Source organism: Limanda limanda, chromosome 2 (genome assembly GCF_963576545.1).
Source record: "Limanda limanda chromosome 2, fLimLim1.1, whole genome shotgun sequence".
In the NCBI taxonomy this organism is placed as follows: Eukaryota; Metazoa; Chordata; class Actinopteri; order Pleuronectiformes; family Pleuronectidae; genus Limanda; species Limanda limanda.
In genome coordinates this window covers 7,876,559-7,900,531 of record NC_083637.1, presented here as the reverse complement: position 1 = coordinate 7,900,531, position 23,973 = coordinate 7,876,559, and the positions used below count along the sequence as shown (strand labels likewise).

Genomic DNA, 23,973 nt, shown 5'->3' with positions numbered 1-23,973 from the left:
TGAAAATATTACAAATTATGTTCATTAAAACTGTGAGACCATATTGACAGTTTGCAAAACAGAGCTTTGTTCCAGTGGCATAAAAAAACTAAAGCAGAATTACAAACCAACCAAACCCCCCAAGCACAGTTCATTTGTTTCTATCCCAAAAATGGATTAATCTTGAGTTTGTGAAAGGATTTTGCTCGACTGAAACACAACATCGCTTATGACGGCTTCTCTATCTTTTGTCTTCATTTCAAATTCTACTTTTAAGACCTTCATTGGTTAAGGTTTATATAGTTTTTTTCATTTGTATTAAAGTTATAATCTGCATCATTTTGTTTCCTGTGTGACAGGGAATTAACAGGCCCTGTTGTATTACTCTATCATAGGAGAACTATACGTCTGCAGCCAACAACAGGGCTATCTTCATTAACGATACATCAATTTCAAAACAACTATTAAATCTATCAAAATTAGAAAAGAAGACGATATTCAAATTTGAAAAGCTGGCACCAATGAATGTTTTACTTAAGACAATTTGAATAGAGTGGAAGCTTCAAGTATCCTGATTCTATTTGTGGAAAACATTTTAGGATCCAGATTTCACTGCGATATCTGTTGACAAAGAGCTGCTTCAGTGGTTATGTCTCCAAACTGTTCTCCCACTCAAAACATCTTTCTACAGACCTTACATTTTATTTTTTTATCACAAAAACGTTTCTTCAGTATCTCTTCTGTTCATTCTGACTTTTTAAAGAATGCTGTTAGAGGTGTCACTTGATCGTTATCATTATGGGTGAGGCCTTTTCTGTTGCCTATTTCATTTTCCGGCTTGTGTACAAAATTGGATTATGCAACTTCGGAGATAAGCTGAATAAATAAAAGAAAGCTATGATCTGTCGCTTCCTATGCATCCACAATCTGAACTGCAGGTGTTTTAAACATAAATATCCACAATACATCTTTTGTCCCAAGTGCAACTAAAATTGTTCAACCATTAAGTATCAGGGAACTGTAATTTATAGTGTTACTAGTGGGTCTATTGAACTGTATTTAACTGATTGAACTTAAGCTCTCTGGATTTATTATTTTTGATTGTAATATATGTTGCTGTTTTTCTGTGGAGCCAAACACAACTTTCTATATCATGGACAATAAATTCTTACTGAAACAAACCTATCCAGCAGAATTTGTACCATTTATAAGAAAACTAATCTACTCGTCATTTCAGGTTATGACCTCTTATTGATAACCAATGGGCCGGAAGTTCATAAATCTTCATTTACTTCAGTGATTTAAAACTTTTATTGACTGAAATGTTAAAAGGGATTTGGGAGTAGCTTTTTATTTAGTTTTTCTGATTTCGAAAACATTCCCTCACAGTAGAAATAAATAAAGTAGTGATTATACATACACATTAACGTATATACACATATACTGTATATCACATACCTACATTTATATATCATACATTCATACATAAACACACATAGAAATGTAAAAATAAAATAAGGAAAATTAACAAAGGCAAACATGTCACATTAACAGCCATGATTCAACAAAGAGGCTTTTACTGAAATAGAAATTGAAAGTAAAAAAAAGATTAAATGGCCCCAAACATCCACTTGTATCCTGTTTGTGCTGATTAAAACCCAGTAGAACTACATTTCCCGTCAGGCACCCCGTGACGCCACCAGCAACTGACGCTCAGCCAATCAAACCGCGGCATTCTCCCATCTCGGCCCCTGATTGGCCAGTTTCGCACCGAACTTCCCACAATGCTTTGCTGCTCCGCTTCGGAATTCAAATCTCGCGGACCAATCAGAGGGCTCCTGACGAGCGAGGCAGCATTTTAAACTTGTCCCGGAGGCTGTTGTCAAAAGGACGGGACGAGGACACGCCGCAGCCACCGAGGGACGAGCCCTGCGACCGCTTCCACCTCCAGACCCAGCTTTTTAAACCAAAATCCGCCACACGTTCGATGCCGAGGCTTCTGTGTGAGTAACGTCCAGGTTCGCATCCGGTTGACCGGGGGTTTGATTTTGAATTTAGCAGCGTACGGGAGCTAACTAGCTTCCAGGACCGAGCCAGGAAGGAATCGAGCGGTTATCGACATTTAAAACCGCTGTAGAGTTTTATTTTAGTATTTTTTTTTTGTCTGCTTTTTTTAAATACACGGAAGTGAGGTTCAGTCCAAAGATGAGTGCAGGCGTAGCGAAGCCGGCGAACCCGTCCTCCGGGCACGTCGACCCCAAGTCGGCTCCTCTGAAGGAGATCCCCGACGTGCTGGTGGACCCTCGCACCATGAAGAGGTACACGAGGGGTCGCTTCCTCGGCAAGGGGGGCTTCGCCAAGTGCTACGAGATCACGGACATGGAGACCAAGGAGGTGTTCGCCGGCAAGATCGTGCCTAAGTCCCTGATCCTGAAGCAGCACCAGCGGGAGAAGATGACCTCGGAGATCGCCATCCACAAGAGCCTCGACCACTCGAACATCGTGGGCTTCCAGGGCTTCTTCGAGAACGAGGACTTCGTGTTCGTGGTGCTGGAGATCTGCCGGAGACGGGTGAGTGGTCTGGGGGGGGGTGAAGGGGGATCGAACTCACGGCGGTGCACACCCTGGTCCAACCGTTGTCACCCGGGTGTCTTCTTCCGTTGTCCTCTCAGCTCCAGCGGAAGTCCAGGGAAAGGCAACGAAAAAATGAATCTGGGGTGTTTTAAAATCATGCATGTGCCTTTTTTAAGTTTACTTTTAATGACAATCCTTTATTATTATTATCGACCTTTTCATACTGACCCAATCATCTGATTTGAATTTATTGTCCAGGCCTTTCACCATACTGCTTTTTAAATCAGAGTATTTCACCATAAACCCCATTTTTATTATGGTCACAGTGGCTTTTATAGGGATAGTTCACCCCCAAAATGAATATCTACCCACCACTGTGTCGATGTAGGCTGTGGGTGAAAAGTGTTTGAGTCCACTAAACACTTCTGGAGTCTCAGGGGTTAAGCGTATTGAAGCCAGATCCCAAACTATTGAAATAAATGGAGACCACTTCTACAAACAAGCCCTGACATTCAAATTCCACTCCAAACAAAGTCATAAACCACGATTTTAACCTATATGACGTTGATTTACGTGCAAACACGGCTCTGGAGGTGTATGACAGGTCGATTAGGTTAAAAACACAGTGTAAATGACTGTTTTGAATCAAATTTGATTGTCGGGACCTACAGACGCATAATGATCAGTGAATTTCATTTTTTGGGTGAACTATCCCTTTTAAAATCAATCTTAAAGTATTTCCTCACACTTTCCTCTGGTCCCTGCTAATCCTTATTTCCCTTTTCCCCACATCAGTCCTTGTTGGAGCTGCACAAGCGCCGTAAGGCCGTGACCGAGCCGGAGGTTCGCTACTACATGACGCAGATGCTCAGAGGCGTCCACTACCTGCACGACAACCGAGTGATCCACAGAGACCTGAAGCTGGGCAACATCTTCCTCAACGATGAAATGGAGGTCAAGATAGGTACGCTGTTCGATTTGCCCTCCGTGAAACTTAATTGCCATTCTGGGACTAATTAGAGGGTACGGTGACAAGTGATGAATACCAGACACAACAGCACTCACAAACATACCAAGGAACATACCTGAGTTGAGTAATAAACAATAGGACACACCCACTTCCTGGATGAGTAGGTTCCACAGACTGGTGAAGAAATGTATGAAACGCCCACATGTACGAAGTCAATAGGGGAAAAACAACATGAGTGTCTCCAGGAAAACACAGAAACTGAAACCACTTCTCTATCTTTCCTCTCCAGGGGACTTTGGCCTGGCCACTAAGATCGAGTTCGATGGCGAGAGGAAGAAGACGTTGTGCGGGACGCCCAACTACATCGCGCCCGAAGTGCTTTGTAAGAAGGGCCACAGCTATGAAGTGGACATCTGGTCGCTCGGATGTATATTGTAAGTTTGAAAATAAAATCACCCTCAGGGGTCAGCAGCACCTCTCCACGTGATTCAGTTCATTCAACCTCCCCCCTGTGTGTTTTCCCTCAGGTACACTTTGCTGGTGGGTAAACCCCCATTTGAGACGTCCTGTCTGAAGGAGACCTACAACCGCATCAAGAAGAACAACTACACCATCCCCTGGGTAAGCTGGACAGACGAATGCAGTCTGTTTTCACAGCTCCATCAAAAGTCTAATGTGTGTGTGTCAAACCTGAACTCTCTCTGCAGCACATCAACCCGGCCGCAGCTGCACTCATCAAGCGGATGCTGCACGCCGATCCCACCCAGAGGCCGACCATCGCCGAGGTGGAGGCCGACGAGTTCTTCACGTCCGGCTACGTCCCCACGCGTCTGCCCACGACGTGCCTCACGGTCCCCCCCCGCTTCTCCATCGCCCCCTCCACAGCGCAGGAGCTCAGCCAGAGACGCCCGCTGACGGCCATCAACAACAAGGGTAATAGTCCCAACAGCACACAGTCGATTATGAATCCCCAAAGTAGCCCTCAGTCCACAGATTAAATATGATGTGTGAGTAAAGGAGGTTGATTCTCCTGAATAATCGTTTGAATGTGTCACGAGTATCACACTTTGGAGATCTGGGTGTTTAAATCGTTTTTTCTCTCTTCAGCTGGATCAGAGAAGATGGAATCTAAAGATGATCCCATGCAAAGGTGAGAGACGTTTGTACAACAGATGAGTGATGAGTATTATTCAATCTTAATTCATCAATAGTTTTCTCCCAATCTGTGGGAGGTTTGGACAGAAACTTGAACTCAGAGCCAAACTATCCACTTCCTCCTCGTTCAATAATAAGATTTGGTTGGTTTCTGTCACATTGTTTCATGGTAGTTGTGTTAGATTCACTAACACACGTATGGAGCCGGAGTTTATGCAGAGATGATGAACGTTTCTCTTTGTGGGCAGGGAGGCTGAGACGACACCAGAGTCCCACCTGAAGGACCTGCTGGTGCAGCTCAACACCATCATCGCTGCAAAACCCTCTGAGAAGGCAATCATACGCCAAGGTGAGCGCAGAAGCTTCATCTTCACGTGCAAACACTTGTTTCCATGTTGCACATCGTATTGGTTTGTGTGATGTGTTATTTTGCCCGTGCCAACAAGGATTTGTTGTATTTATTTGTTTCCAGACGAGGCAGAGGATCCGGCCTGCATCCCCATCTTCTGGATCAGCAAGTGGGTCGACTACTCTGACAAATACGGATTAGGTGAGAATTGATCTGACTTCACAGGCGTCTGCCACATGGGTTAAAAATTACAGCATCTTACTTTTCATTCTTCAAGTTGAGGTGTTTTGGTAATTCACTTTATTTTCAGAGCACAACTCCAGCTTAAAATACAACACAAAGATTAAACCGTATAAATCAGCCATCAGATAAAAAGAGTATTATATCTAATAAATACAACCGAATCAAGACATCAGGATAAGATGAGACGAAACAAACAAGGCCTGATGTCACTAGTGGAGAAAATAATAAAACTCCAGCTTAATCTCAACAATATCTAAGCGATCGTGAACATTCTTAAAACTACAGACAGAAATCTGTAGATGCAACAGTTCACCACATCCCTTATCTGGATTGTTTGATCTGGATCCATGAATCGACCTGGTTTCACATGAGCACATCTCACAGTTTGTTAAGAGATGCTGGTTGGACTTAAATACACACTGCAGGAACAAATGTAGTATTCTCTTGTATTTTAAATTCGAGTATCACATTCAGTACAATCCTCCGGTACAAATTTCAATGTCTCTTGAGCAAGTCAACATTTTTGAATTAAACGATAAAAGATAATTGGCTTATAACTCTAGTTTTTCAAAACTTGAATAGCACTTGCCAGCAGCAACACATGCTCTGTGCCTGCTGGCCCTCAACAGGATTGAACACAATCGTCCTCTTCTAGGTTGAAGCATTAATCTGTTATTTGTATACGTGTGTTTCAGGCTACCAGCTCTGTGACAACAGCGTGGGCGTGCTCTTCAACGACTACACGCGTCTGATCATGTACACCGACGGAGACAGTCTGCAATACATTGACAAGACGGCGGTGGAGTCGTACCTCAGCGTGCGCACGTACCCAGCGAATCTCACCAAGAAGGTCAGGAGCTGACACTGACCATTTCAAAACATTTTTCTTTCAGCTTTTTATTTTAATCTGACACAATAGAGATGATGCTGCAAACCGCTTCGCCTGTTTCATCTATTTACTCTTCTCGTAGATCACATTGCTGAAATACTTCCGCAACTACATGAGCGAGCACCTGTTGAAGGCCGGAGCCAACATGGCGCGGCGGGAAGGGGACGAGCTGGCGCGGCTGCCCTATCTCTCCCTCTGGTTCCGAACGAAGAGCGCCATCGTGCTGCACCTCTCCAACGGCACGGTGCAGATCAACTTCTTCCAGGTGAGAGACGCACCTCCTCTTCCTCCTCCTAATCTCTTATAGAAGTTTTGGTGGTCTTCCATCCACATTCTTTCCACGTTGAAAAGCACATTGTTTGTTTATTTTGACAGGGACAGTGCATATTAATAGACATTTCTGTAAATATGCCAGATTTAGCCAGAAGGTTAGTTTCCATCTGCAGTCCTTGGCCAGATGTAACAATAGGATCCCTAAAAAGCAAATAAGCAAACATTGATTCCCACACCTCACCCGTCTCGTATTAGCTGTCAGGTGCAGTTTGTTTCCCCCCCCGATCCCTCATCTCATGCTGTTTTCATTGACCCTCCTCTGCCAGGACCACACCAAGCTGATCCTGTGTCCACTGATGGGGGCGGTGACCTACATCGACGAGAAGCGAGAGTTCCACACCTACAAGCTGTCGCTGCTGGAGGAGTTCGGCTGCTGCAAGGAGCTGGCGAGCCGCATCCGCTACGCCAAGCTCATGGTGGAGAAACTGGCGGAGAGCAAACCCCCCATCGCCGCACATTAAAACCCCAGACGTCTCCAATCACCGACCACTTCTCCCAGTCTGGCGGCCGCCCGCCGGACGGGACAGACTTAAATCCTCCTGTATTTTATCCATGGATTGCTGTGTAATGTTTTTATGTCGTTCTTGACGCCCTGAAACGCCCCCTGACGAATAATCCCCCAGGTGTTGTCCATGAAAAATTGATTCCGGTCTCTCAGCCACTGATTGTTCTATTTTTTTGTTTCCCTTTCTATTGTTAATAGAAAGTCACTTGAACTCATGTCATCTTAACTCTCCTGATCTTGAGCTTACTCCTGACAAACACATTCCCACTGATGTATTCTGAGGGAGCCGGATCACTGACACAACACAGGATCTGACCCGTTTTAAATGAGTCCATCAGGGAAAAGTTCAACGTTCAGTTTCGCCCGCTGTTCAAATTCATGTGTACGTTGAAAAGGTCGTCGGGCCGTTTCCTCTTCTTCTGGTTCGTTCGTGTATCTGTGACTCGACTGGTGAGATGTGTGACTGTGACTGAGTGTGTGTGTGGATGGAAAAAGCTTGTGTGCTTTCGTCTGTTTTATCTGTGTTGTATGTCAAAATGGCCCATGTCGAGTCTTCATCATGTACATCCTGTAGTTTTAATCCTTTTTTAAAAATATCTATTTTAGATGTCTTCTTCTACGAGATGTACATACTGATGAATCTGCATAAATGTTGTAAAGATGGTTTAAGTTTTACCCAAGTTTAAATAAAGATGTTTTTTGAACAAGGTAAAATACTGTTTGCTGTTTTAATCTGCACAAGGGATTTGGTAAAGTCTGATCTAACATTATTTGTATGAAATACTGAATTTTTAATTTAGTCTTGAAATCAAGTTTGATTTAGTTCAGCTGAATTGCTTGAGAAACTTCACTGTTTCCTTCAGTGGAAAGTTTAGGCCGACAAATGATGCAGTTTATTCTTTAGCAAACGTGTGGACATTTTGTTTTTATTGTCTTCAGATTATAACTCCTTGATTTTGCATGTCCCTACAATTTTCTGCAAAGACGAAGATGGCTGCTTGGTCAACAAGGTCCAGGATTCATTTATTCTGCCATTCGGAGGTTTAAAAAAAGGTAAAATGGAGATGATAGTTTATTTGTTTGATTTGAAGAAGTTCTCCAGTGCCAAAGCTCTGAATCCTGTCGAGTAAATGAGGCTGTTAGTGTCTCCTAGTGGACACAATGACCCATTACAGCCTGATTTATAGTCACAGTTGGACACAGCTCGACAGAAACATGAAGTGAGGAAGAAGCACTTCACCAGTCAGACACTAGGTCTGTGTGAACTTTCATCGTGTATCACGCACACTGAGAAACAATTTTGGTTATAGATTATATAAAATTATATCGAATCCGACATTATTTATGATTTAGATAGTAAAGGAAAAGCATTTCCTAACCAACCCAAATAAAATGTAAAATTACTGATAGTTCAAAAAGCCTACTAGAGACAAAAAATATATACAGAAGTTTAATGTAAATTTTATATAAAAAAAACTTTGGGAACACTTTTTTCTTTAAATATAACAAACAACACAGTAGTTACAGTGACATAAAAAGTGAAAATTCGAAAAGTAATTCTCACACACACACACATGTTCAGTGAAGAGACATCCAGTGTTTCCTACTGGTGTTTCAAAAACAATATTTCCACCGGCTGGAGGAAAACAAACATATTAACATCACTCCGTCTTTAAAGCTTCACAAACTGGCCCCTGACTTATGGGATATATTCAGTTTACAGTACGTGAATCCTCAAATCTGAGCTGAACTGTGGCCAAAAACCGAATTGCTTGAACGTTGTCAAACTGAAATGTCTGTAAATGAAACCACAGAAACATTTTGCATTAAACTCAGGATTCAATAGAATGTTAAAATCTATGAGAACATTCAGACGGAGACATAAAGACTTCAGCGTTCGATAAAAGTCATTGCACGAGTCTATGTTTTGCTGTAGCAGTGTACAGTGACATCTCCTTTGTGATGGCCGGTCACCAGCGTGTCTGGCCCCCCCCATCGAGCCAGCTGCCAGCCTTCGCTCTCGGGGGCCCACACCATCCTCGAGACCCCCGGACGCCCGAGCTCCCACACGCACACACAGCCGCTCTGACTCAGGCCGACCACGCTGGAGCGGTTGACATCGGCTTCACACAGTCTGCAGGACACACAGATCGGAGTGTGAGTTTCATGAATGCATGACAGGTAACAAACACACCACAGTTCCTCGACTCACCTGCCTGACCAGGCTTTGGGGGGATACAGTCGAGTAGCCAGTGCGGATTTGCCCGTCAGAGGGTTAACGGCGACCAAGGAGAACAAGGCGTCCTTCTTCCTGTCCTCTTCAGCAAACAACTCGTCTTTTGCTTTGGCCTCCATTCCTTCATCCTCCAGGGAGCTGAGCAGCTGATGCTGTAGCAGGACAAACAACACTCCCTGTGCACAAAAACATACGGGAGTGAGACAATCTGAGGAGTGAGGTAGTTACTGTAATAATCGGACACGCAAAGTGAACACACTCACACAGTGGGAGTATCCCCGGAGACAGGCTGTGTGCGACAAACCGTCTCCGAGGACGATGCTACGCAGCAGCTGGCCGCTCTTCAGATTCCTGAAACAAACAAACAAACCATAAATAAACAACTGTAAGCAGCAGAGTGTGTGTTTCACAGCAGTAACGTGATCGCTAGCCTTGAATCCTCAGTCCCCTTCTGCACTAAATCCATGAACGTTTGAATACATACAGACAGTTGGTTTCATACTGAATCCACATTATTAGCTTAGTTTATTAGTTACAGGTTTCTATCACCATATCTTACTGTACATCCGTGTCTTTCTTACCAGACAAAGACACGCCCACCCTCATCTGTGCCAATCAGAGCATCCGAGAGCCCGTCCACTGGAGCGAGGGCCGGGACGCACACACCGGGAGACTCCAGAGGCTGAGAGCTCCGAGCGCTGAGACAGGAATCAAGATACCGAGATTACACACGTCAGTAAATGGGAAAGTTGCTGGTAGAGAATATAAAATACAACATCTCTGCGTTACCTGTTGTCGTCTGAGACGTTGAACACCCGCAGGGTTGAACCTGTCGCTGAGTGGGAGGAGGTAACCACTCTGGACCCGGACACGCCCACAACGACCTGGACCACCCCCTCACACAGCAGCACCTGAGTGAGGCTGGAGCACGAGAGCACCCTGTGCACATGGACGACACACATACACACGGATGAGTTCCATTACTGAAGCTCTGATTGATTCAGCATTTGGAGGCCGATGCAGAGCGAGCAGTTTTGGTGGGTATTGCTTTTATCTTAGTTATTAATAATACTTTATGACTTCTGGAATTCCAAGTACATGCCTTCTTATTCACAGTGTCTCGTAGCCGTCTCTATTACCCACCAATTTTACTCATTAAGGCACATTAAGCCTCTGTAAATCTACATTCATCTTGACTCTAGATGAATGCAAGTGGAAGTAAACTGAAGCTTGTGTCTAGAGCAGACATGGGCAAAGTACGGCCCGTTGGGCTTTTTAATCTGGCCCGCCGAACTTGTCCAAAGAAAAAAAAAAGAAAAAAAAATTAAATAAAATTTTTTTTTTTTTTTTGGAAACTAACAATTTTGTAGCACTTAAATGGCACATTCTTATAGAACTTTGTAGTTTTGCTTTATTTTTGAAGAAATCGTACTTTCTTGATTCTTGTTGTTCTGGGTTTGAACCCTCGGGGTTGAATGCACTTATTGTAAGTTGCTTTGGATAAAAGCGTCAGCCAAATTAAATTTGCCAGGGAGTGTGGTGAAAAGGGCTTGAAAAGGCACATGATCTCCCTTCACTTTTTCCCTTTGCCCTGTGAGCCCTTCTGTAAAATGAGGGGATCAAGGAAACAAAGAGTGGACAATGAGTGCCGAGTGTTTAACACGGAGTCGATAACAAAATACTTTTTCACTGAAGTCCAATCGAAGGCTGTATGCCTGATATGCCGAGAAACTGTCGCAGTTTTCAGGGAGTACAACATCAGCCGTCACTTTGCTAAGTCAGTCAACGCAAGAACGACTCAGCAACATTTTTTTTCACAGACAAACTGTGATTAAAGAGTCATCTACCAAGGCATGTTTTTTGGGGGGCATTCGAAATAGCAAAGGCTAGCAAGCCTTTTTCTGAAGGCGGGTTTTTGTTAAATGGCCTTGCAAATAAGTGCTTTGCTACTGGGTAAAGGCAAAATCCTTTCATGTAATGATTTTTCCATGTCATTTATATTAGTTCAAAAAAACACTCCATCCATCTATTCCTGGCCCGGCCCCTCTGTCAAATTTGAAACCCATTGTGGCCCGCGAGTCAAAAAGCTTGCCCACCCCTGGTCTAGAGTCTGATGGACTGGGTTGTATTCACCTCACTTCTCGGATTTCCAGCTGACCCAAAGTCACAAACATCAGGCCAGCAGCATCGGGGACAGGAACCACATTGATCACCCGCTGTCAACAAACACAACAATAAATAATATGAATTACATCTGCTTTAAAGCTTCCCAGCACTCAAGTTATCATTCACTTCAATTTACTGCTTGTTATCAAAACACAAACACACTTTGTTTCTTTGAGTTAGTTGTAAAAATTATCCATTTTAGAGCCGACCTATTTGGAAGAAATATTATTTACATCAATGTTTATTTGTCATTAAATGATGGTCAGGACATGTTGTAAAGATGGTTTAATTTTTACCCAAGTTTAAATAAAAACGTTTTTTCGAACTAGGTAAAATACTTCTCGTGTTTACCTTTTGAATCTGCACAAGGGATTTGGTTAGTTAAAATGAGTTGCTTGAAATACTGAAGTTTTAATTTAATCTTAAAATCAAGTTTGATTTAGTTCAGCTGGATGACTTGGGGAAACTTCACTGATGTTTCCTCCAGTGGAAAGTTTAGGCGAACAAACAAATGATGCAGTTTATTCTTGAGCAAACGTGTGGACATTTTGTTTTTAGTGTCTGAGATTAGAGCTGAGTTATTTGGAAGAAACATTATTTAAATCCATGTTTATTTGTCATTGAATGATGGTCAGGACTCTTTCAAATGTTTCCTCATAAGCACGAGTTACAGTAGCTGCTCAGTAAACACTCACGTAGTTGAAGGTCCAGGTGTGTGTTAAGCTCCAGTCAGATGCTGGAGTCTGACTCCACAGACACACCGCCCACTTTCCTGCTGCCGCTACACACAACCCCCCCGAGGGTCCCGGCAGACAGCACGTGTCCACCAGACAGCCGCCTGCTGGGGCCTGAACACACACACACATAAAATACATGTTTAATCTAAAATCGCACACTGAAGCCAAACCAATCATTCTTAGTTCCAACGAGAGCAACCTTGTACCTTCAGAGTGTGTGTTATCACATGTCGCTCTGCAGTCTCCTCCATTCTCTCTCCCTCCTGCCGGCCTGTGCTTTGTGACTGGAGTCTGGATGCTGTGGCAAAGGTTGCTGGCTCAGCGCTGGGATGACGATCTGCTGCCAGTTGTGATGAAGCCTTGTCCTGACTGGAGCGGGAGACAAGAGGCCGGCTGGGAGGGAGGGACGTTATGGACGGACAGGGAGACAGAGCCGGAGGAGAGAGAGCGTGGGTTGCTGGGCTGTGAGGAGGAGGTAGGGCGAGAGCCGGGGCGGAGGGGGAGGAGGTCAGGGGGAGGCCGGGGGTGAGTCCTAGGGAGGGCAGCGTGGGGCTGGAGAGGAGGGCTGAGGAGGGCAGGTGAGGGGTTGTGAAGGGGCAGCGGGCTGAGGTCAGCGGAGGACTCAACAGCACCTGAGAGAGGACGCTGGGATGTGGTGAAGACTTCTGACTGGTTTTCATCACTGATCTGTCTCTGGGGTGATGAGTCGGGGGTTCGGAGGATTCCTCTGAGCGTCTGGCAGGTGAAGTCCGATGCTTCACAGGAGCGTCAGTGTCGTCACATGTCTGTGCAGCAGAGCGTTTCTTAGAAGCCTCCTCAGCTGATTCCTCTGGTGGACACTCGAAGCACAGAGTCTTGACGACAGCTCCGTCTTCTCTTCGGTGGTTTGTGGACGTCTGATCCTCCAGAGAACAAACTACACCAGAACAATATGAGTCTGTTTCTGATGCAGGAGGCTTTCTGTTTAGTTCATTTGACTGCTCAACCACACAACCATCCACTTTGCTTGCAGGACCGTCTGCACAGTTCATGTAAGGCTGAGGTTTGACACAGTCGTCTATAGATCTGTGTGTGTTGCTCCGGCTGTGAGTATCCACAGTATCCTGAGTTTTAGTGTCATCTTCACAGTCAGCAGGACGTTCTTGAGCCACTGACACAGATTCTGATGAGCTGATGTGAGTCTTTCCATAGAGGTTTTCAGTCTGTTGTTCTTTAGGAGTTTCTGTTTTATCTGGGTTGGATGAATCTTCAGCTAAGGACTCGTCTACAAGCTTGGAATCTGTCGGCAGGTTTCGGACGCCCACACACGCCGGGTTTTCTTCCATTGAAACGGTCGGGGTGAGGCTGAGTGGGAGAGAAAGTGGCACCACTGGCTCACTGGTGTTGTAGCAAGGGAAAGAGCGAGGGAGGCGGCTGCGAGTGTTATAAGAGGGGGATGTGAAAAGTTCAACTCCTGATTCAAAAGAGACCTGCCGAAGCTTGTGTAACTTCAGAGACGCAAACTGGTCGTCAGGGAGATGAAAATCTTGGTGCATGTCGAAATTCGTGAGGTTGTTGAACAGTGAGCCGGTGGATGCAGACGGGAGAGGAAAGAGGGATGTTTGGGAGAGTGGAGAGGAAGGTAAGAGGAGAGATCTCCAGCTGGATGCACCTACGGGACAGGAGGTGGAGAAAAAATATGTTAAATGATGCAGAAAGGTAAATAAGAGAATATGACTGAAACCAGGGTTGATGAGGCCTTTTTATCAACTTTTCCAATAAGGTAGTAAAACAACACTGAAATGATCCAGTCCCATCTGTGCCTCATCCTAATATTACGCTTTAATTTATCCCATTACTTTCATTGTCAATCACCAAAGAAATAACACAATGGATAAAATAATTCATTACAGGGATCATGTCCAGTATAGTTTACTGAGACACAACTCCAAGTGAGTGTAGCTTTATTTTGATGAGCACAATCATATTTCCACGGCTGTCTTTTAGTTTGAAAATCCAGTGAGGTGCTAAAAAAAAGTTAAAAAGGCAGCTTGCCACATCTTGTGTAGAGACCCTATGCTGGGTCAGACATCAGCGACTATGTGATTCTATGTCCTAATCTGATACCACATCTCTATTGGGGGTGCCAACAATCTGTAATTTTGTCGAGGTCAGTGTATCATGTGCTGTGGATACAGAGGGATGGCACTTGGTTGTAGATGAATTGGAATAAAGTAGGGTAGAGTTGATAATCAAGATAACACCGCCCTTTAACTTAATATAATAACACACTACAAATAAATGTAATTAATATATATTAATATTAATATTAGCAAGATAGACCTGAAAACCATCTTTTAATTTTCTATCTCCAACATTCACACGCACACATACAGAGTCACCATATGAGACTAACCTCTACTCTGTGAGGGCGTGTTGTTCAAGAACATGGGATAGACTCTGTGCAGAAGTCTGGAAGCAGGACTACATTGAGCTACGTTAACCCCAGGGGACGGCTGGGTCCCTGTGTGGCAGGTGGACACAGGTTGGGTCCCTGTGTGGCAGGTGGACACAGGTTGGGTCCCTGTGTGGCAGGTGGACACAGGCTGGGTCCCCGTGTGGCAGGTGGACACAGGCTGGGTCCCCGCGTGGCAGGTGGACACAGGCTGGGTCCCCGCGTGGCAGGTGGACACAGGCTGGGTCCCCGCGTGGCAGGTGGACACAGGCTGGGTCCCCGCGTGGCAGGTGGACACAGGCTGGGTCCCCGCGTGGCAGGTGGACACAGGCTGGGTCCCCGCGTGGCAGGTGGACACAGGCTGGGTCCCCGCGTGGCAGGTGGACACAGGCTGGGTCCCCCTGTGGCAGGTGGACACAGGCTGGGTCCCCGTGTGGCAGGTGGACACAGGCTGGGTCCCCGTGTGGCAGGTGGACACAGGCTGGGTCCCCGTGTGGCAGGTGGACACAGGCTGGGTCCCCGTGTGGCAGGTGGACACAGGCTGGGTCCCCGTGTGGCAGGTGGACACAGGCTGGTCGTCGTCTGACAGAAGGACAGGTTCCTGAGGAGTGAGACCAGGCTTCAGTCCATCAGGGGCACGGAGCGATGGGGAGGAGGAGAGAGGGGTGAGGGTGGGTTTAGGATCCTCTGAGGTTTCCATCTGAACAATGTCTAAACACTTAACAGATCTTGGAGTTTGACTTCTTCCTCTGCCCCGGCCTCTCCTCCTGCCCCTCCTCCTCCTCCCGGCTCCTGGGTGCGTAGCGCTGACTGCAGGCGATGAAGAATCATCCACGCCGTTCTGACTGTTACTTGAAATCTCACTGGACCTCTGGCTGTTAGCAGAAAGCTCAGCAGACGCGTCAACAGTACGCGCATGTGAAATCTCACGAGGATCTATAGATGCTTTTGTCAGAGAGGAGAAATCGTCCTGTGAGTTTAGATCTGAACACTCCCTGGTGCGTGTGTTCCTGTTCGATCCTCGGCCACGCCCCCGGCCCCGGCGTGGTCGTCCCGCGCTCAGCTGGGACAGGAGGACGGCCTGCACGTCAGGTTGACTCTGCGAGGATGCCATACGCCTTGTGGTCCGGACGTAGTACTCCACTGGGAAAAGTAGTCCTTCTACTAGAGTGCAGGAGCCCAAGAGACTCTCACTCTTTTCCTCTTTTATTTCCATAATGTCATCGTGCATCTTTTCAGTTTCTATTTTCTCCGTTGCAGTTTCTTCCATGTTTTTATGATGGTTCTCTACAGAAAGTGTTGTTTCTCTTTGTCCTCTACTATTCTCACCAGTGTCTGCATCCTTTCTTTCTCCATTAGGTGTTTGATCTCGTCCCTTTTCTTCACTTTGTACAGCAGAGTTCTGACATTGAAGCAGCAAAGAAGACGACTCCGAATCTTTTTTCCCATCAGTAGTCGCCTCGTTCTCTTTTTCCCTTTGTTCGTCATCTTCTTTTATCTCCTCTGCATCCCCTGTTTCAGTGTGTGCATGTGTTTTCCAGTGTGTTAGCAGCAGAGACGGAGAATCGGATTCTGAAGAAGAAAACAACTCTTCACTTTCATTCACAACCTCGGACTCTTCAGACTTGATTTTCACTGCCTCTTCAGAATAGATTTTTTCCTCCCCTGCTATTGCTCCGACGCTCTCCAGCTTGTCGCTCTGCTCCTGTCCTTCCTCGCTGTTGTCAGAGATCCTGCAAACCTCGGCGCTCCTCCTCTCCCAGAGCAGGCGGCTGCGGCGAGACCTGAGGCGCAGGGCGGGACTGGGTCTGTGACCTCTGCCTGCATCCTGGCTGGGATCTGGAGTTTGCGGGCAATCAGCATCAGAGGGAAGCAGGAACCGGATCACCTGACTCCTCCTCAAGTTGTCAGAATCTGCTGGACCTGGAAAGACATGAAGAAATCTTTGAATTTCTGATTTGCACTGTTGTCATGGACAAAACATTGTCTGCTCCTCTGAGAAATGACAATGTAACCTCAAACCTCTGATTTGGGATGGACAGGCATGAAAGATGCAGCAGGTACATGTACATATATGTAAACCATGAAAGAGATTAACTATCTGTTCTTTGCAGAGGATTGGGACGGACTCACCTTCAGTGGGTCCCGGGCACTGAAGTTTCTCTGGGGTTGTTGCATCGGCGGCGTTCAGTCTCCCTGGACTGAGACTTGGTTTAGACGTCTCCTCTGGGTCTCTCTGGTCCTGGAGGTTCTGCTGTGAGATTCTGCTCCTCACATGTTGACGCACTCCTTCCAGACGCTCTGCGCGCTGTGAACAGATCCAGAATCTCCATGAGGACGAAGACTTTCTACAAGTGACTTGTGAAAAGGTAAAAAGGTAAAAGAGTCTGACCTGTAGTCGCTGGGCTGTTTTGAGATATTCCTTTTTTAAGAGAGCCAACTTCCTACGAAGCTGAGAGGAGAAATGTTCACGTTAACTTTATTCCGTGTAAATGATGCAGGAACAATGTAAATGCATGTTTATATTTTACATTTTTTACATTATTATTATAATTATTTATGATTATACTGTAAAATGTTTGAGCTTCAATTACATTTCTTTGTCATAAGGAATCATTGGCTATATTTTCATATACAAAGTTTAACTTCCTAATGACGTTATCAACCCCAAGATAATCTATATTTGTCAGGCTTTTACACACATATTGTACATATTTCATATTTGATTTTATATATTTGGTAAATCTTATAAGCTTATATTTCTAACACTTTATGGAGTTATTGGAAAAACAAACACAATTTCCCCCCTGGGATCAATAAAGTATTTCTGATTCTGATTCTTTACCAATAACATAATATCATATTCTGAAATGAGCAACTCTGCATAATGGAACTTCCCCTTAAGCTCCTTTTAGCGTCTTGACAGTAAAACTTTTGACTTTAAAAACACAAGTTTGACTTCAGATGATTTGAGTGTTGTGTATCTTTTGCTCCAACAAACAGTGGTGGTGAGTTACCTTCTCTTTATCATCACAGTGCAGTGTGGTCCTCAGCTGCTCCTCCACATCACGACTCTCCATCCTGCTCACACACACACACACACAGTCACACACACACACACACACACAGTTACACACACGTAGCTAGCATCAGTTAGCATTATGGATCTTAATGACCGATCTCCTGTTGTTATAAGAGGAGTTAGCTCATCTGAACCACAGAGCTAACAGGTTCAAAACAACGTTAAAGACAGGAGCAGCTAAGTTAAGGCTAAAGATCGAGAGTTAAAGTTAACACACATATTCCAGCTGGTTTGTTGAAGTGACACTAAAGTTAATACACAATCTGGTGTTGTTGTTGTTTAGTGTTGAAGTTGTACTTACTCTCACTGCGCTGTTTCCTCCATGAGTGTGTTTTCATGTTCGATGATCCCGGTTATCGATTAACCTCTTCATTTCCCGCGAACCCGGCGGCAGACCAGAGCAGTGGAGGTCAGAGACATCGATGAGCCGCCGGAAGAAGGTAAATTAAAATCACTTTAACTCTTTAAAATGTCGTTAAAACATCTTAAATTACTCTCATGTTGTTCAACCTATTGGAGACACTCGGTGCAGACAGTGAAATGTGATAAATGTGTTTTAGAAAGGGTCATATTTGAGTATTTTATTGTTTTATGCTTACACCTGTAGCACAAACGCAAACAATCTAACTTTAGCTCATCACAATACAGAAGATTAAACAGCGACAGTAATATAATAATTTATAAAGCAGAAAACTTTTTGGACAAAATCTTTCAACAACTCAAATAATAATAAAATACCTTTTGTGTTCATCGTTCATTCATTCATTATTTTTATTTATATTGAACATGTAAATGCAATAAAGATAAATTATACAAACAAGTAAAAGAAAACAACAGAAGTCTTTGTTTATAAGACTTGCTCAAAAATCTTGGTCAAATTTCTAGAAACTTTATAGAAATGTAGGACATCCTCATTCACTAGTTTTTCTTAAAATGCTTGTGTAAAAAAATATCAATCAATCAATTCCTGCTTTTTTCTTTCGCCCATATTCACAAATCACAATTTGCCCAATAGAGCTTAACCCTCAACATGTGAACGGACAAACTATAACAACTTTTAACTGGGGGTAATGTAGATACCACAGAGAGAGCCTGGGTGAGGGATCCCTCTCCCAGGACGGACAGAAGTGCAATGGATTCTGATCAGCCCTAAAAACTCTAATATTAGTCAGACTATAATGTGGAACAACTGTAAAGTAAGACTGGACAGAAAGAAACAGAAAGACAACACATTTGCTGAAAGCTCTCAGAAGCACTAACACAAATCCTGGCTGGTACTGTATATATTACACATTTTATTGCCAAATAAAGTGTGTTCCAATACACTGACAGTATTTCAAAAGTATCTCAATAGATGCAGTTACATAGGGTACAATAAAACAAATTAAAGCTGAGTTTAGAACAGTCTGAAATGTGAAGTTATCTGAGACTGATTTGGATAAAATAATGAAATCAGGGAACAGTATGTTGTATCATAAGTGCAAATATTTATTTTGGCACTCTGGGTAGGCTAGAATACATTTTTGCACTGTTATACTATTTGAACAATATTGGAGTTAGGTTTGATATCGCCAAAGTTTTATACATACACAAGAATACAGATAGGACTATTCATTACAATAAATATTGCATATACAGCACAAAGTGTGTCATTCTTTCTTTGTGACTATTTGACTTCTGCTACACGACATTGGACAGAAAGTCAGTAAGAATTCCACGCATTTTTCGTGATCCCCTGATAACCAAGGATGAGGTAGAATGCTGTCTTCATTCTGGTCTACAAACTCATTGTGTTTGTAGCATAGACTGTAAGTAAAGATGGACGGCACGTCTCCACTTCCTCTTGTTGTACAAATAAGTCAACGCCATTTCGTTCTCTATTCAGAACCATAGTCTGCGCAGTAGGGATTGTGATGTTGAGCCTTGGTACAGAGGTCCTGCCTGTACACATGCTCAACCAATCACAAGTCAGTCTCAGCTGTGAATTAAGACTTGTATCCCATATTTATTGCATCAAATGACTAATTAAAACCAAACTTATCAAAACAAACATCAGAGTCATAAGAACTGCCTGAAATTACAGTAAACGTCTTTGAGAAAAATGTACTTAATGTGGTTTGACTTTTTAGTTTGTCCCATCCACTAACATGGAAGAAGCAGGGTTTATGACCTAGGCTGCAGCTAGCCACTGGGGGGCGATGAAGATTATTTGACATCACATTTGGTGATTCTGTCATGTCGTCCATCTTTATATGCAGCTATATTCACAGCCGTACACAAAACTCAAGCGTCTAGTTTGGTGAGATGGTTCTGCTCCTCAGACATCCGCAGGTGAGGTACTTCATTGCCGTCATGCTGACGTGCATGAGAGTGCCCATGTTGAAGAGCATGTGGTAGAAGGCATGGACAGACAGACCTCCAGTTTCATCAGCGAATTTCAGCGCTACGATGGGGGTGTACATCGGGTTGGTCAGATTACGGAAACGGGGGCTACTCGCCTCGATCACTTTCTTGGAGCACTGTGGACAAAGAAAGGATTTGCAGTCAGACTAACAGGATAAATCACAGCCGTAGACAAACAGATAAAGCAAAGTGAGGCTGAGTCACTTGAGAACTTACTCTGGCGACGTCATCGGGCGTTTGTCCCAGTAGCTGAAAGATGTCGATGGAAGAAGGAAGGTAGACGTTCTTGAAGTAATGCACCGTGTCGGGATCAGCTCCAGGACACTCACTCTGTTTCACCTCCTGAATCATCTTCGCCTCAAACTCTGTGTGTACTGGACCCGGCTCAATCAACGACAGTCTGAAGGAACGGACCTTGGAGTTATTAACTGTTTAGTTTGGACAGGCAGACATTTAGAAATGAAGCTGACACCAGAATCCACTTTCTGATTGTGTCTTATCAGCCACAACTTCACTACCAGCGGTGGATGCAAAACCTTGTTAACATTTCCTGTCAACCAACTGCAAATAGACAATTCTTTGATAAATCCTCTGAAAAGTGACGTCCTTAAGAAGGCAAAGAAATCAGAAAACAATTGATTGTCCATTTTGCTGATGGACTAAGCATTAGTGGGACTCACGTGACTTTAAACTTCAGGAGCTGCACAGCCAAGCTCTCACAGAATCCCTCCATGGCGAATTTGGAAGCTGCATACACGTCATTAAACACCACACCTGAAGAGAGAGAATACATGTTTGTATAGACAACATGGATGAAGAGCTGCTGTGGTACTCCATTCGTCATTCTTCACCTCCGCCCACTCCTCCATCCGTCCATCATCCACTGAGGCAGACACACTCCCCGAACCCTTTAACGCCCCACTCCTCCTCCTCTTCCTCCCCTCATCCCGTCCCACCTCCGTCTCTGTTCACCTTGCAGCCCCATCACGCTGCTGACCACGATAATGTGTCCTCCTCTTCTTTTCTTCATGTCGGGCATCACCTCCTTTATCATGCGGATCACTCCGAAGACGTTGGTCTCAAACACTTTCTTCATCTCTTCGATGGGGATGCTCTCGATGGGACCCACCAGGCCGATACCTGCATTATTGACTGGGGGAAGGGAGAAGAAGAAGGGCGGGGAGTAAAAGAAGATGAAGAGGGGGTGTTATCAGTATCAACAGTCCTTGGTACAGCCTGATGCCTTCACTTGTACTTACTCAGGACATCCACGTGTCGATCTTTGATCCCATTAATACACTGTTTGACCGACTCGTCGCTGCAGACGTCGAGAACAGCCAGAGAGAGAGTTTTCCCGTACGCATCCCCGGCAGCTTCCAGCAGCTTATCTTTACGTTTCAGATCACGCATCGTAGCGACGACTGCGAGAGGACAAGGGGAGAAACATACTGAGTAGCTGAAGAGTTTGCCAGAGATAATTTAATATGTGCTTATTATATAATATTGGTTTGACATATGTTGTCTCTTGAACTTTTTTTTTCTGGCCTGCTCATATTAGCTAAAAGACAAATGGAGGATAAAATGATTAGATTAGATTTCTTTATTTATCCACACAACGGGGAAATTCACTTGTTACAGCAAAAATAAGAGAAAACAGAATTTAAATAACAGTGCCGAAGCACAATAAAAAAGAAATGATGTATATTAATCAGCCGTGAATAAAGGTTTATGAACTGAAGGCCCATATTGATTTCTTTTGAGTTTTCTCAAAGAGGACTTCTCCTCAAAAGCAAAAATCTTTTTTGTGCAACCTTAACGAGTATATAATGTAGACTAAGATAAAATAATGATGTCAGTTGTTTTAGGACGCTTGTTCATTTTATATTATTCTATTAGTAAATTGATTCCCATTTGGCTCATCAAAAGTTGTTACCTGATGTTTTCACTGCCGTTTGTTTGTCTTATCATAAGGAAGATTATTCCTATAAAACCGGCAAATTGCAAAGGAAAAAAAACAACAGAAATATGTATTAAAAAGAAAGTAGAAGACTGATAGAATCTAAACAATATAAGCTGTTTGCCAATACTCGTGAGTATTGTGTTTTTCATGGGCAGCTTCCAAGTGTGAGTTTGTGAATGGATGTAAAACATCAGCCCTTTGCCTTCAGGCTGCTGCTGCTGCTGCTTTAAATAGACATGTTATTAGACGTCATGCCCAGATATATGAAATCAATAAAGACAATACCTGCTGTGTCAAACCTGGCTCACGGCCCGAGGCTGCATGGGGGCTAATGTACACACATATTGTGTTGTGTTAATAGATTCCGTGTCATGATATGTGTGTGTTGCTATATAGACACACACATTTATACCGTAAAATGCTCTTTTGAATTTTAATGCATCATCATGTTCTGTCTGTGTTCACATGTATGTTTTTGACGTTTTTAGGTTAAATTTTCCATCCTGAGTAATAGTTTGGTTTATAATTAGTGTGTAATTCTCATCATAGGAATGAACAGAGTGAAAGAAGCAAAGGAGATGGAGAACTGCGAGGGAGGTGCGACAACAGTATTGTCAACAAGGTAAAGAATGTCTGGTGAAAACAGAGTGAGAAGTTCTCAGGGAACTCACAAATTGCTTAAAGAACACAAACGTATATTTTTTTCGGGCCAATAACAGGAACATTATTAGATAGTAAAAGATTTCATATATATAAGCTGAAACATATTTAAACAATAGCAATCATTCCTAATCTACTGAATGTAATTGAGGCAATGATGCTTGAAAACACAAATACAACCAAGTATCTAGAACTTGAATTAAGAAAATAAACATATTTTTATGTACAATGTAAACACAAGTACACATCTCTTCTGTATTGTTCATAAAGGCTGATAACGTTATGTTTGTATAAGGCTAACATCGGCAGATATGTAAGTGTGGCTCCAGTGTTAAGGATAGTCATTCTAGTAAAGACAAGTTTAGGTTAAGACGCCTTAATATAGACGGTGTTGAAAACAGTCCTGTTACAGAAACCAGTTTACATCAGCATTAACGTCTTGTCATTCACCTGATCCAGGAATAACCCAGGACTAGGCCACGATAAGCCGAACCAGGGCTGTGCGTATTGTCTTGTGTCTTAAGAGGGACATAAGGTTAAGTTTGGATCAGGGTCATAACTGTGTTGACTTGCTTTAGAAGTTCACTTCAGACCTCCATGACCCTACAGCACCCAGGAATCCAGAAGAGTTTATCGATATCTCGTAAGGGAATTTCAATTTGAAGATTGCAGTATGTAACAATAATAAAAAATTATATTATATATGTGCATTATGTGCATAGCTGTCAATTAACAGTGTTAACCAACATGTCCTCAACCCATGTCTGAAGAAGAGATATGTCAACTGTGTTTTTGAAAATATAAAATATAAAATATACTTTTGTAAATGTATGCTGTAGAGTTAGATTTAAGATAATGTATCTTTCTGAATGATGGAGGCAGCTTCCCATTAGTTTAGAGGAGGAAAGTCAGTGAGCAGACCAGTGAGATAATGCAAAGTAATGTAGGCAGACCATCAGCCTACTGGAAGAATGGGGTAAAGAATACAAAAGAAGATCAAATCTAGAAAATATCTTAGTATCTGTAAATAAACCCATATTTACAGAGCGGGACTCCTGCCATTGTTATTATTTATTTTTTGTCTGGAAACGTAAACATATGTTGTTGCCCTGAATGCATTTCATATGAATTGGAGTTTTGCCTTTTTATATTAAATATAAATCTACTTTGAAAAGGACTTTATGTAACAGATGCAAAGTCTCTGCGGTAAGGCTTTGCAAACAGTCTTTTAATATTAACTCTATTTGTGAGCGATGAAAGCTGCTTCCTGTCTCCCAAGCACATGTTTCTCATGAAGT

General features: G+C 43.5%; 3 protein-coding genes across 3 annotated transcripts in view; 1 reads left to right on the top strand and 2 right to left on the bottom strand.

Moving 5' to 3' along the window:
* The first annotated feature begins 1,874 nt into the window (after positions 1-1,874).
* plk1 (polo-like kinase 1 (Drosophila)) lies at positions 1,875-7,652 on the top strand. The gene is made up of 11 exons (XM_061093190.1): positions 1,875-2,550; positions 3,349-3,517; positions 3,813-3,957; positions 4,051-4,144; positions 4,231-4,456; positions 4,631-4,673; positions 4,927-5,027; positions 5,151-5,228; positions 5,966-6,120; positions 6,242-6,424; positions 6,759-7,652. Exons 1-11 carry the CDS (start codon positions 2,185-2,187, stop codon positions 6,951-6,953), a joined length of 1,755 nt encoding a protein of 584 aa, XP_060949173.1. The 5' UTR covers positions 1,875-2,184; the 3' UTR covers positions 6,954-7,652.
* Positions 7,653-8,483: 831 nt separating this feature from the next.
* On the bottom strand, positions 8,484-18,021 carry palb2 (partner and localizer of BRCA2). The gene is made up of 13 exons (XM_061083318.1): positions 17,954-18,021; positions 17,588-17,651; positions 16,963-17,022; positions 16,704-16,878; positions 14,532-16,493; positions 12,343-13,787; positions 12,095-12,247; positions 11,367-11,449; positions 10,023-10,172; positions 9,815-9,931; positions 9,497-9,584; positions 9,210-9,409; positions 8,484-9,131 (listed from the first exon to the last, which is right to left on the bottom strand). Exons 2-13 carry the CDS (start codon positions 17,648-17,650, stop codon positions 8,918-8,920), a joined length of 4,710 nt encoding a protein of 1,569 aa, XP_060939301.1. The 5' UTR covers position 17,651; positions 17,954-18,021; the 3' UTR covers positions 8,484-8,917.
* Positions 18,022-19,943: 1,922 nt separating this feature from the next.
* The window catches only part of LOC133027679 (retinol dehydrogenase 8-like), a 4,877-nt gene continuing 847 nt past the window's right edge, over positions 19,944-23,973 (bottom strand). The window contains exons 2-6 of the mRNA XM_061094756.1: positions 21,315-21,476; positions 21,028-21,207; positions 20,736-20,829; positions 20,272-20,455; positions 19,944-20,171 (exon numbers count right to left, since the gene is read on the bottom strand). Coding sequence (XP_060950739.1) covers positions 19,944-20,171; positions 20,272-20,455; positions 20,736-20,829; positions 21,028-21,207; positions 21,315-21,476 — 848 coding nt within the window. The remainder of the gene's footprint in view (positions 20,172-20,271; positions 20,456-20,735; positions 20,830-21,027; positions 21,208-21,314; positions 21,477-23,973) is intronic.

Excerpts from the sequence above, each read along its gene's own strand:
- plk1 (XM_061093190.1), top strand. The coding sequence starts at position 2,185 with ATGAGTGCAGGCGTAGCGAAGCCGGCGAACCCGTCCTCCGGGCACGTC. Across the intron at positions 3,958-4,050 it reads TGGTCGCTCGGATGTATATT|GTACACTTTGCTGGTGGGTA; the intron begins GTAAGTTTGAAA and ends GTTTTCCCTCAG. Across the intron at positions 5,028-5,150 it reads GAAGGCAATCATACGCCAAG|ACGAGGCAGAGGATCCGGCC; the intron begins GTGAGCGCAGAA and ends ATTTGTTTCCAG.
- palb2 (XM_061083318.1), bottom strand. The coding sequence starts at position 17,650 with ATGGAGAGTCGTGATGTGGAGGAGCAGCTGAGGACCACACTGCACTGT. Across the intron at positions 16,494-16,703 it reads GTGCCCGGGACCCACTGAAG|GTCCAGCAGATTCTGACAAC; the intron begins GTGAGTCCGTCC and ends ATGTCTTTCCAG. Across the intron at positions 13,788-14,531 it reads CACGCCCTCACAGAGTAGAG|GTGCATCCAGCTGGAGATCT; the intron begins GTTAGTCTCATA and ends CCTGTCCCGTAG.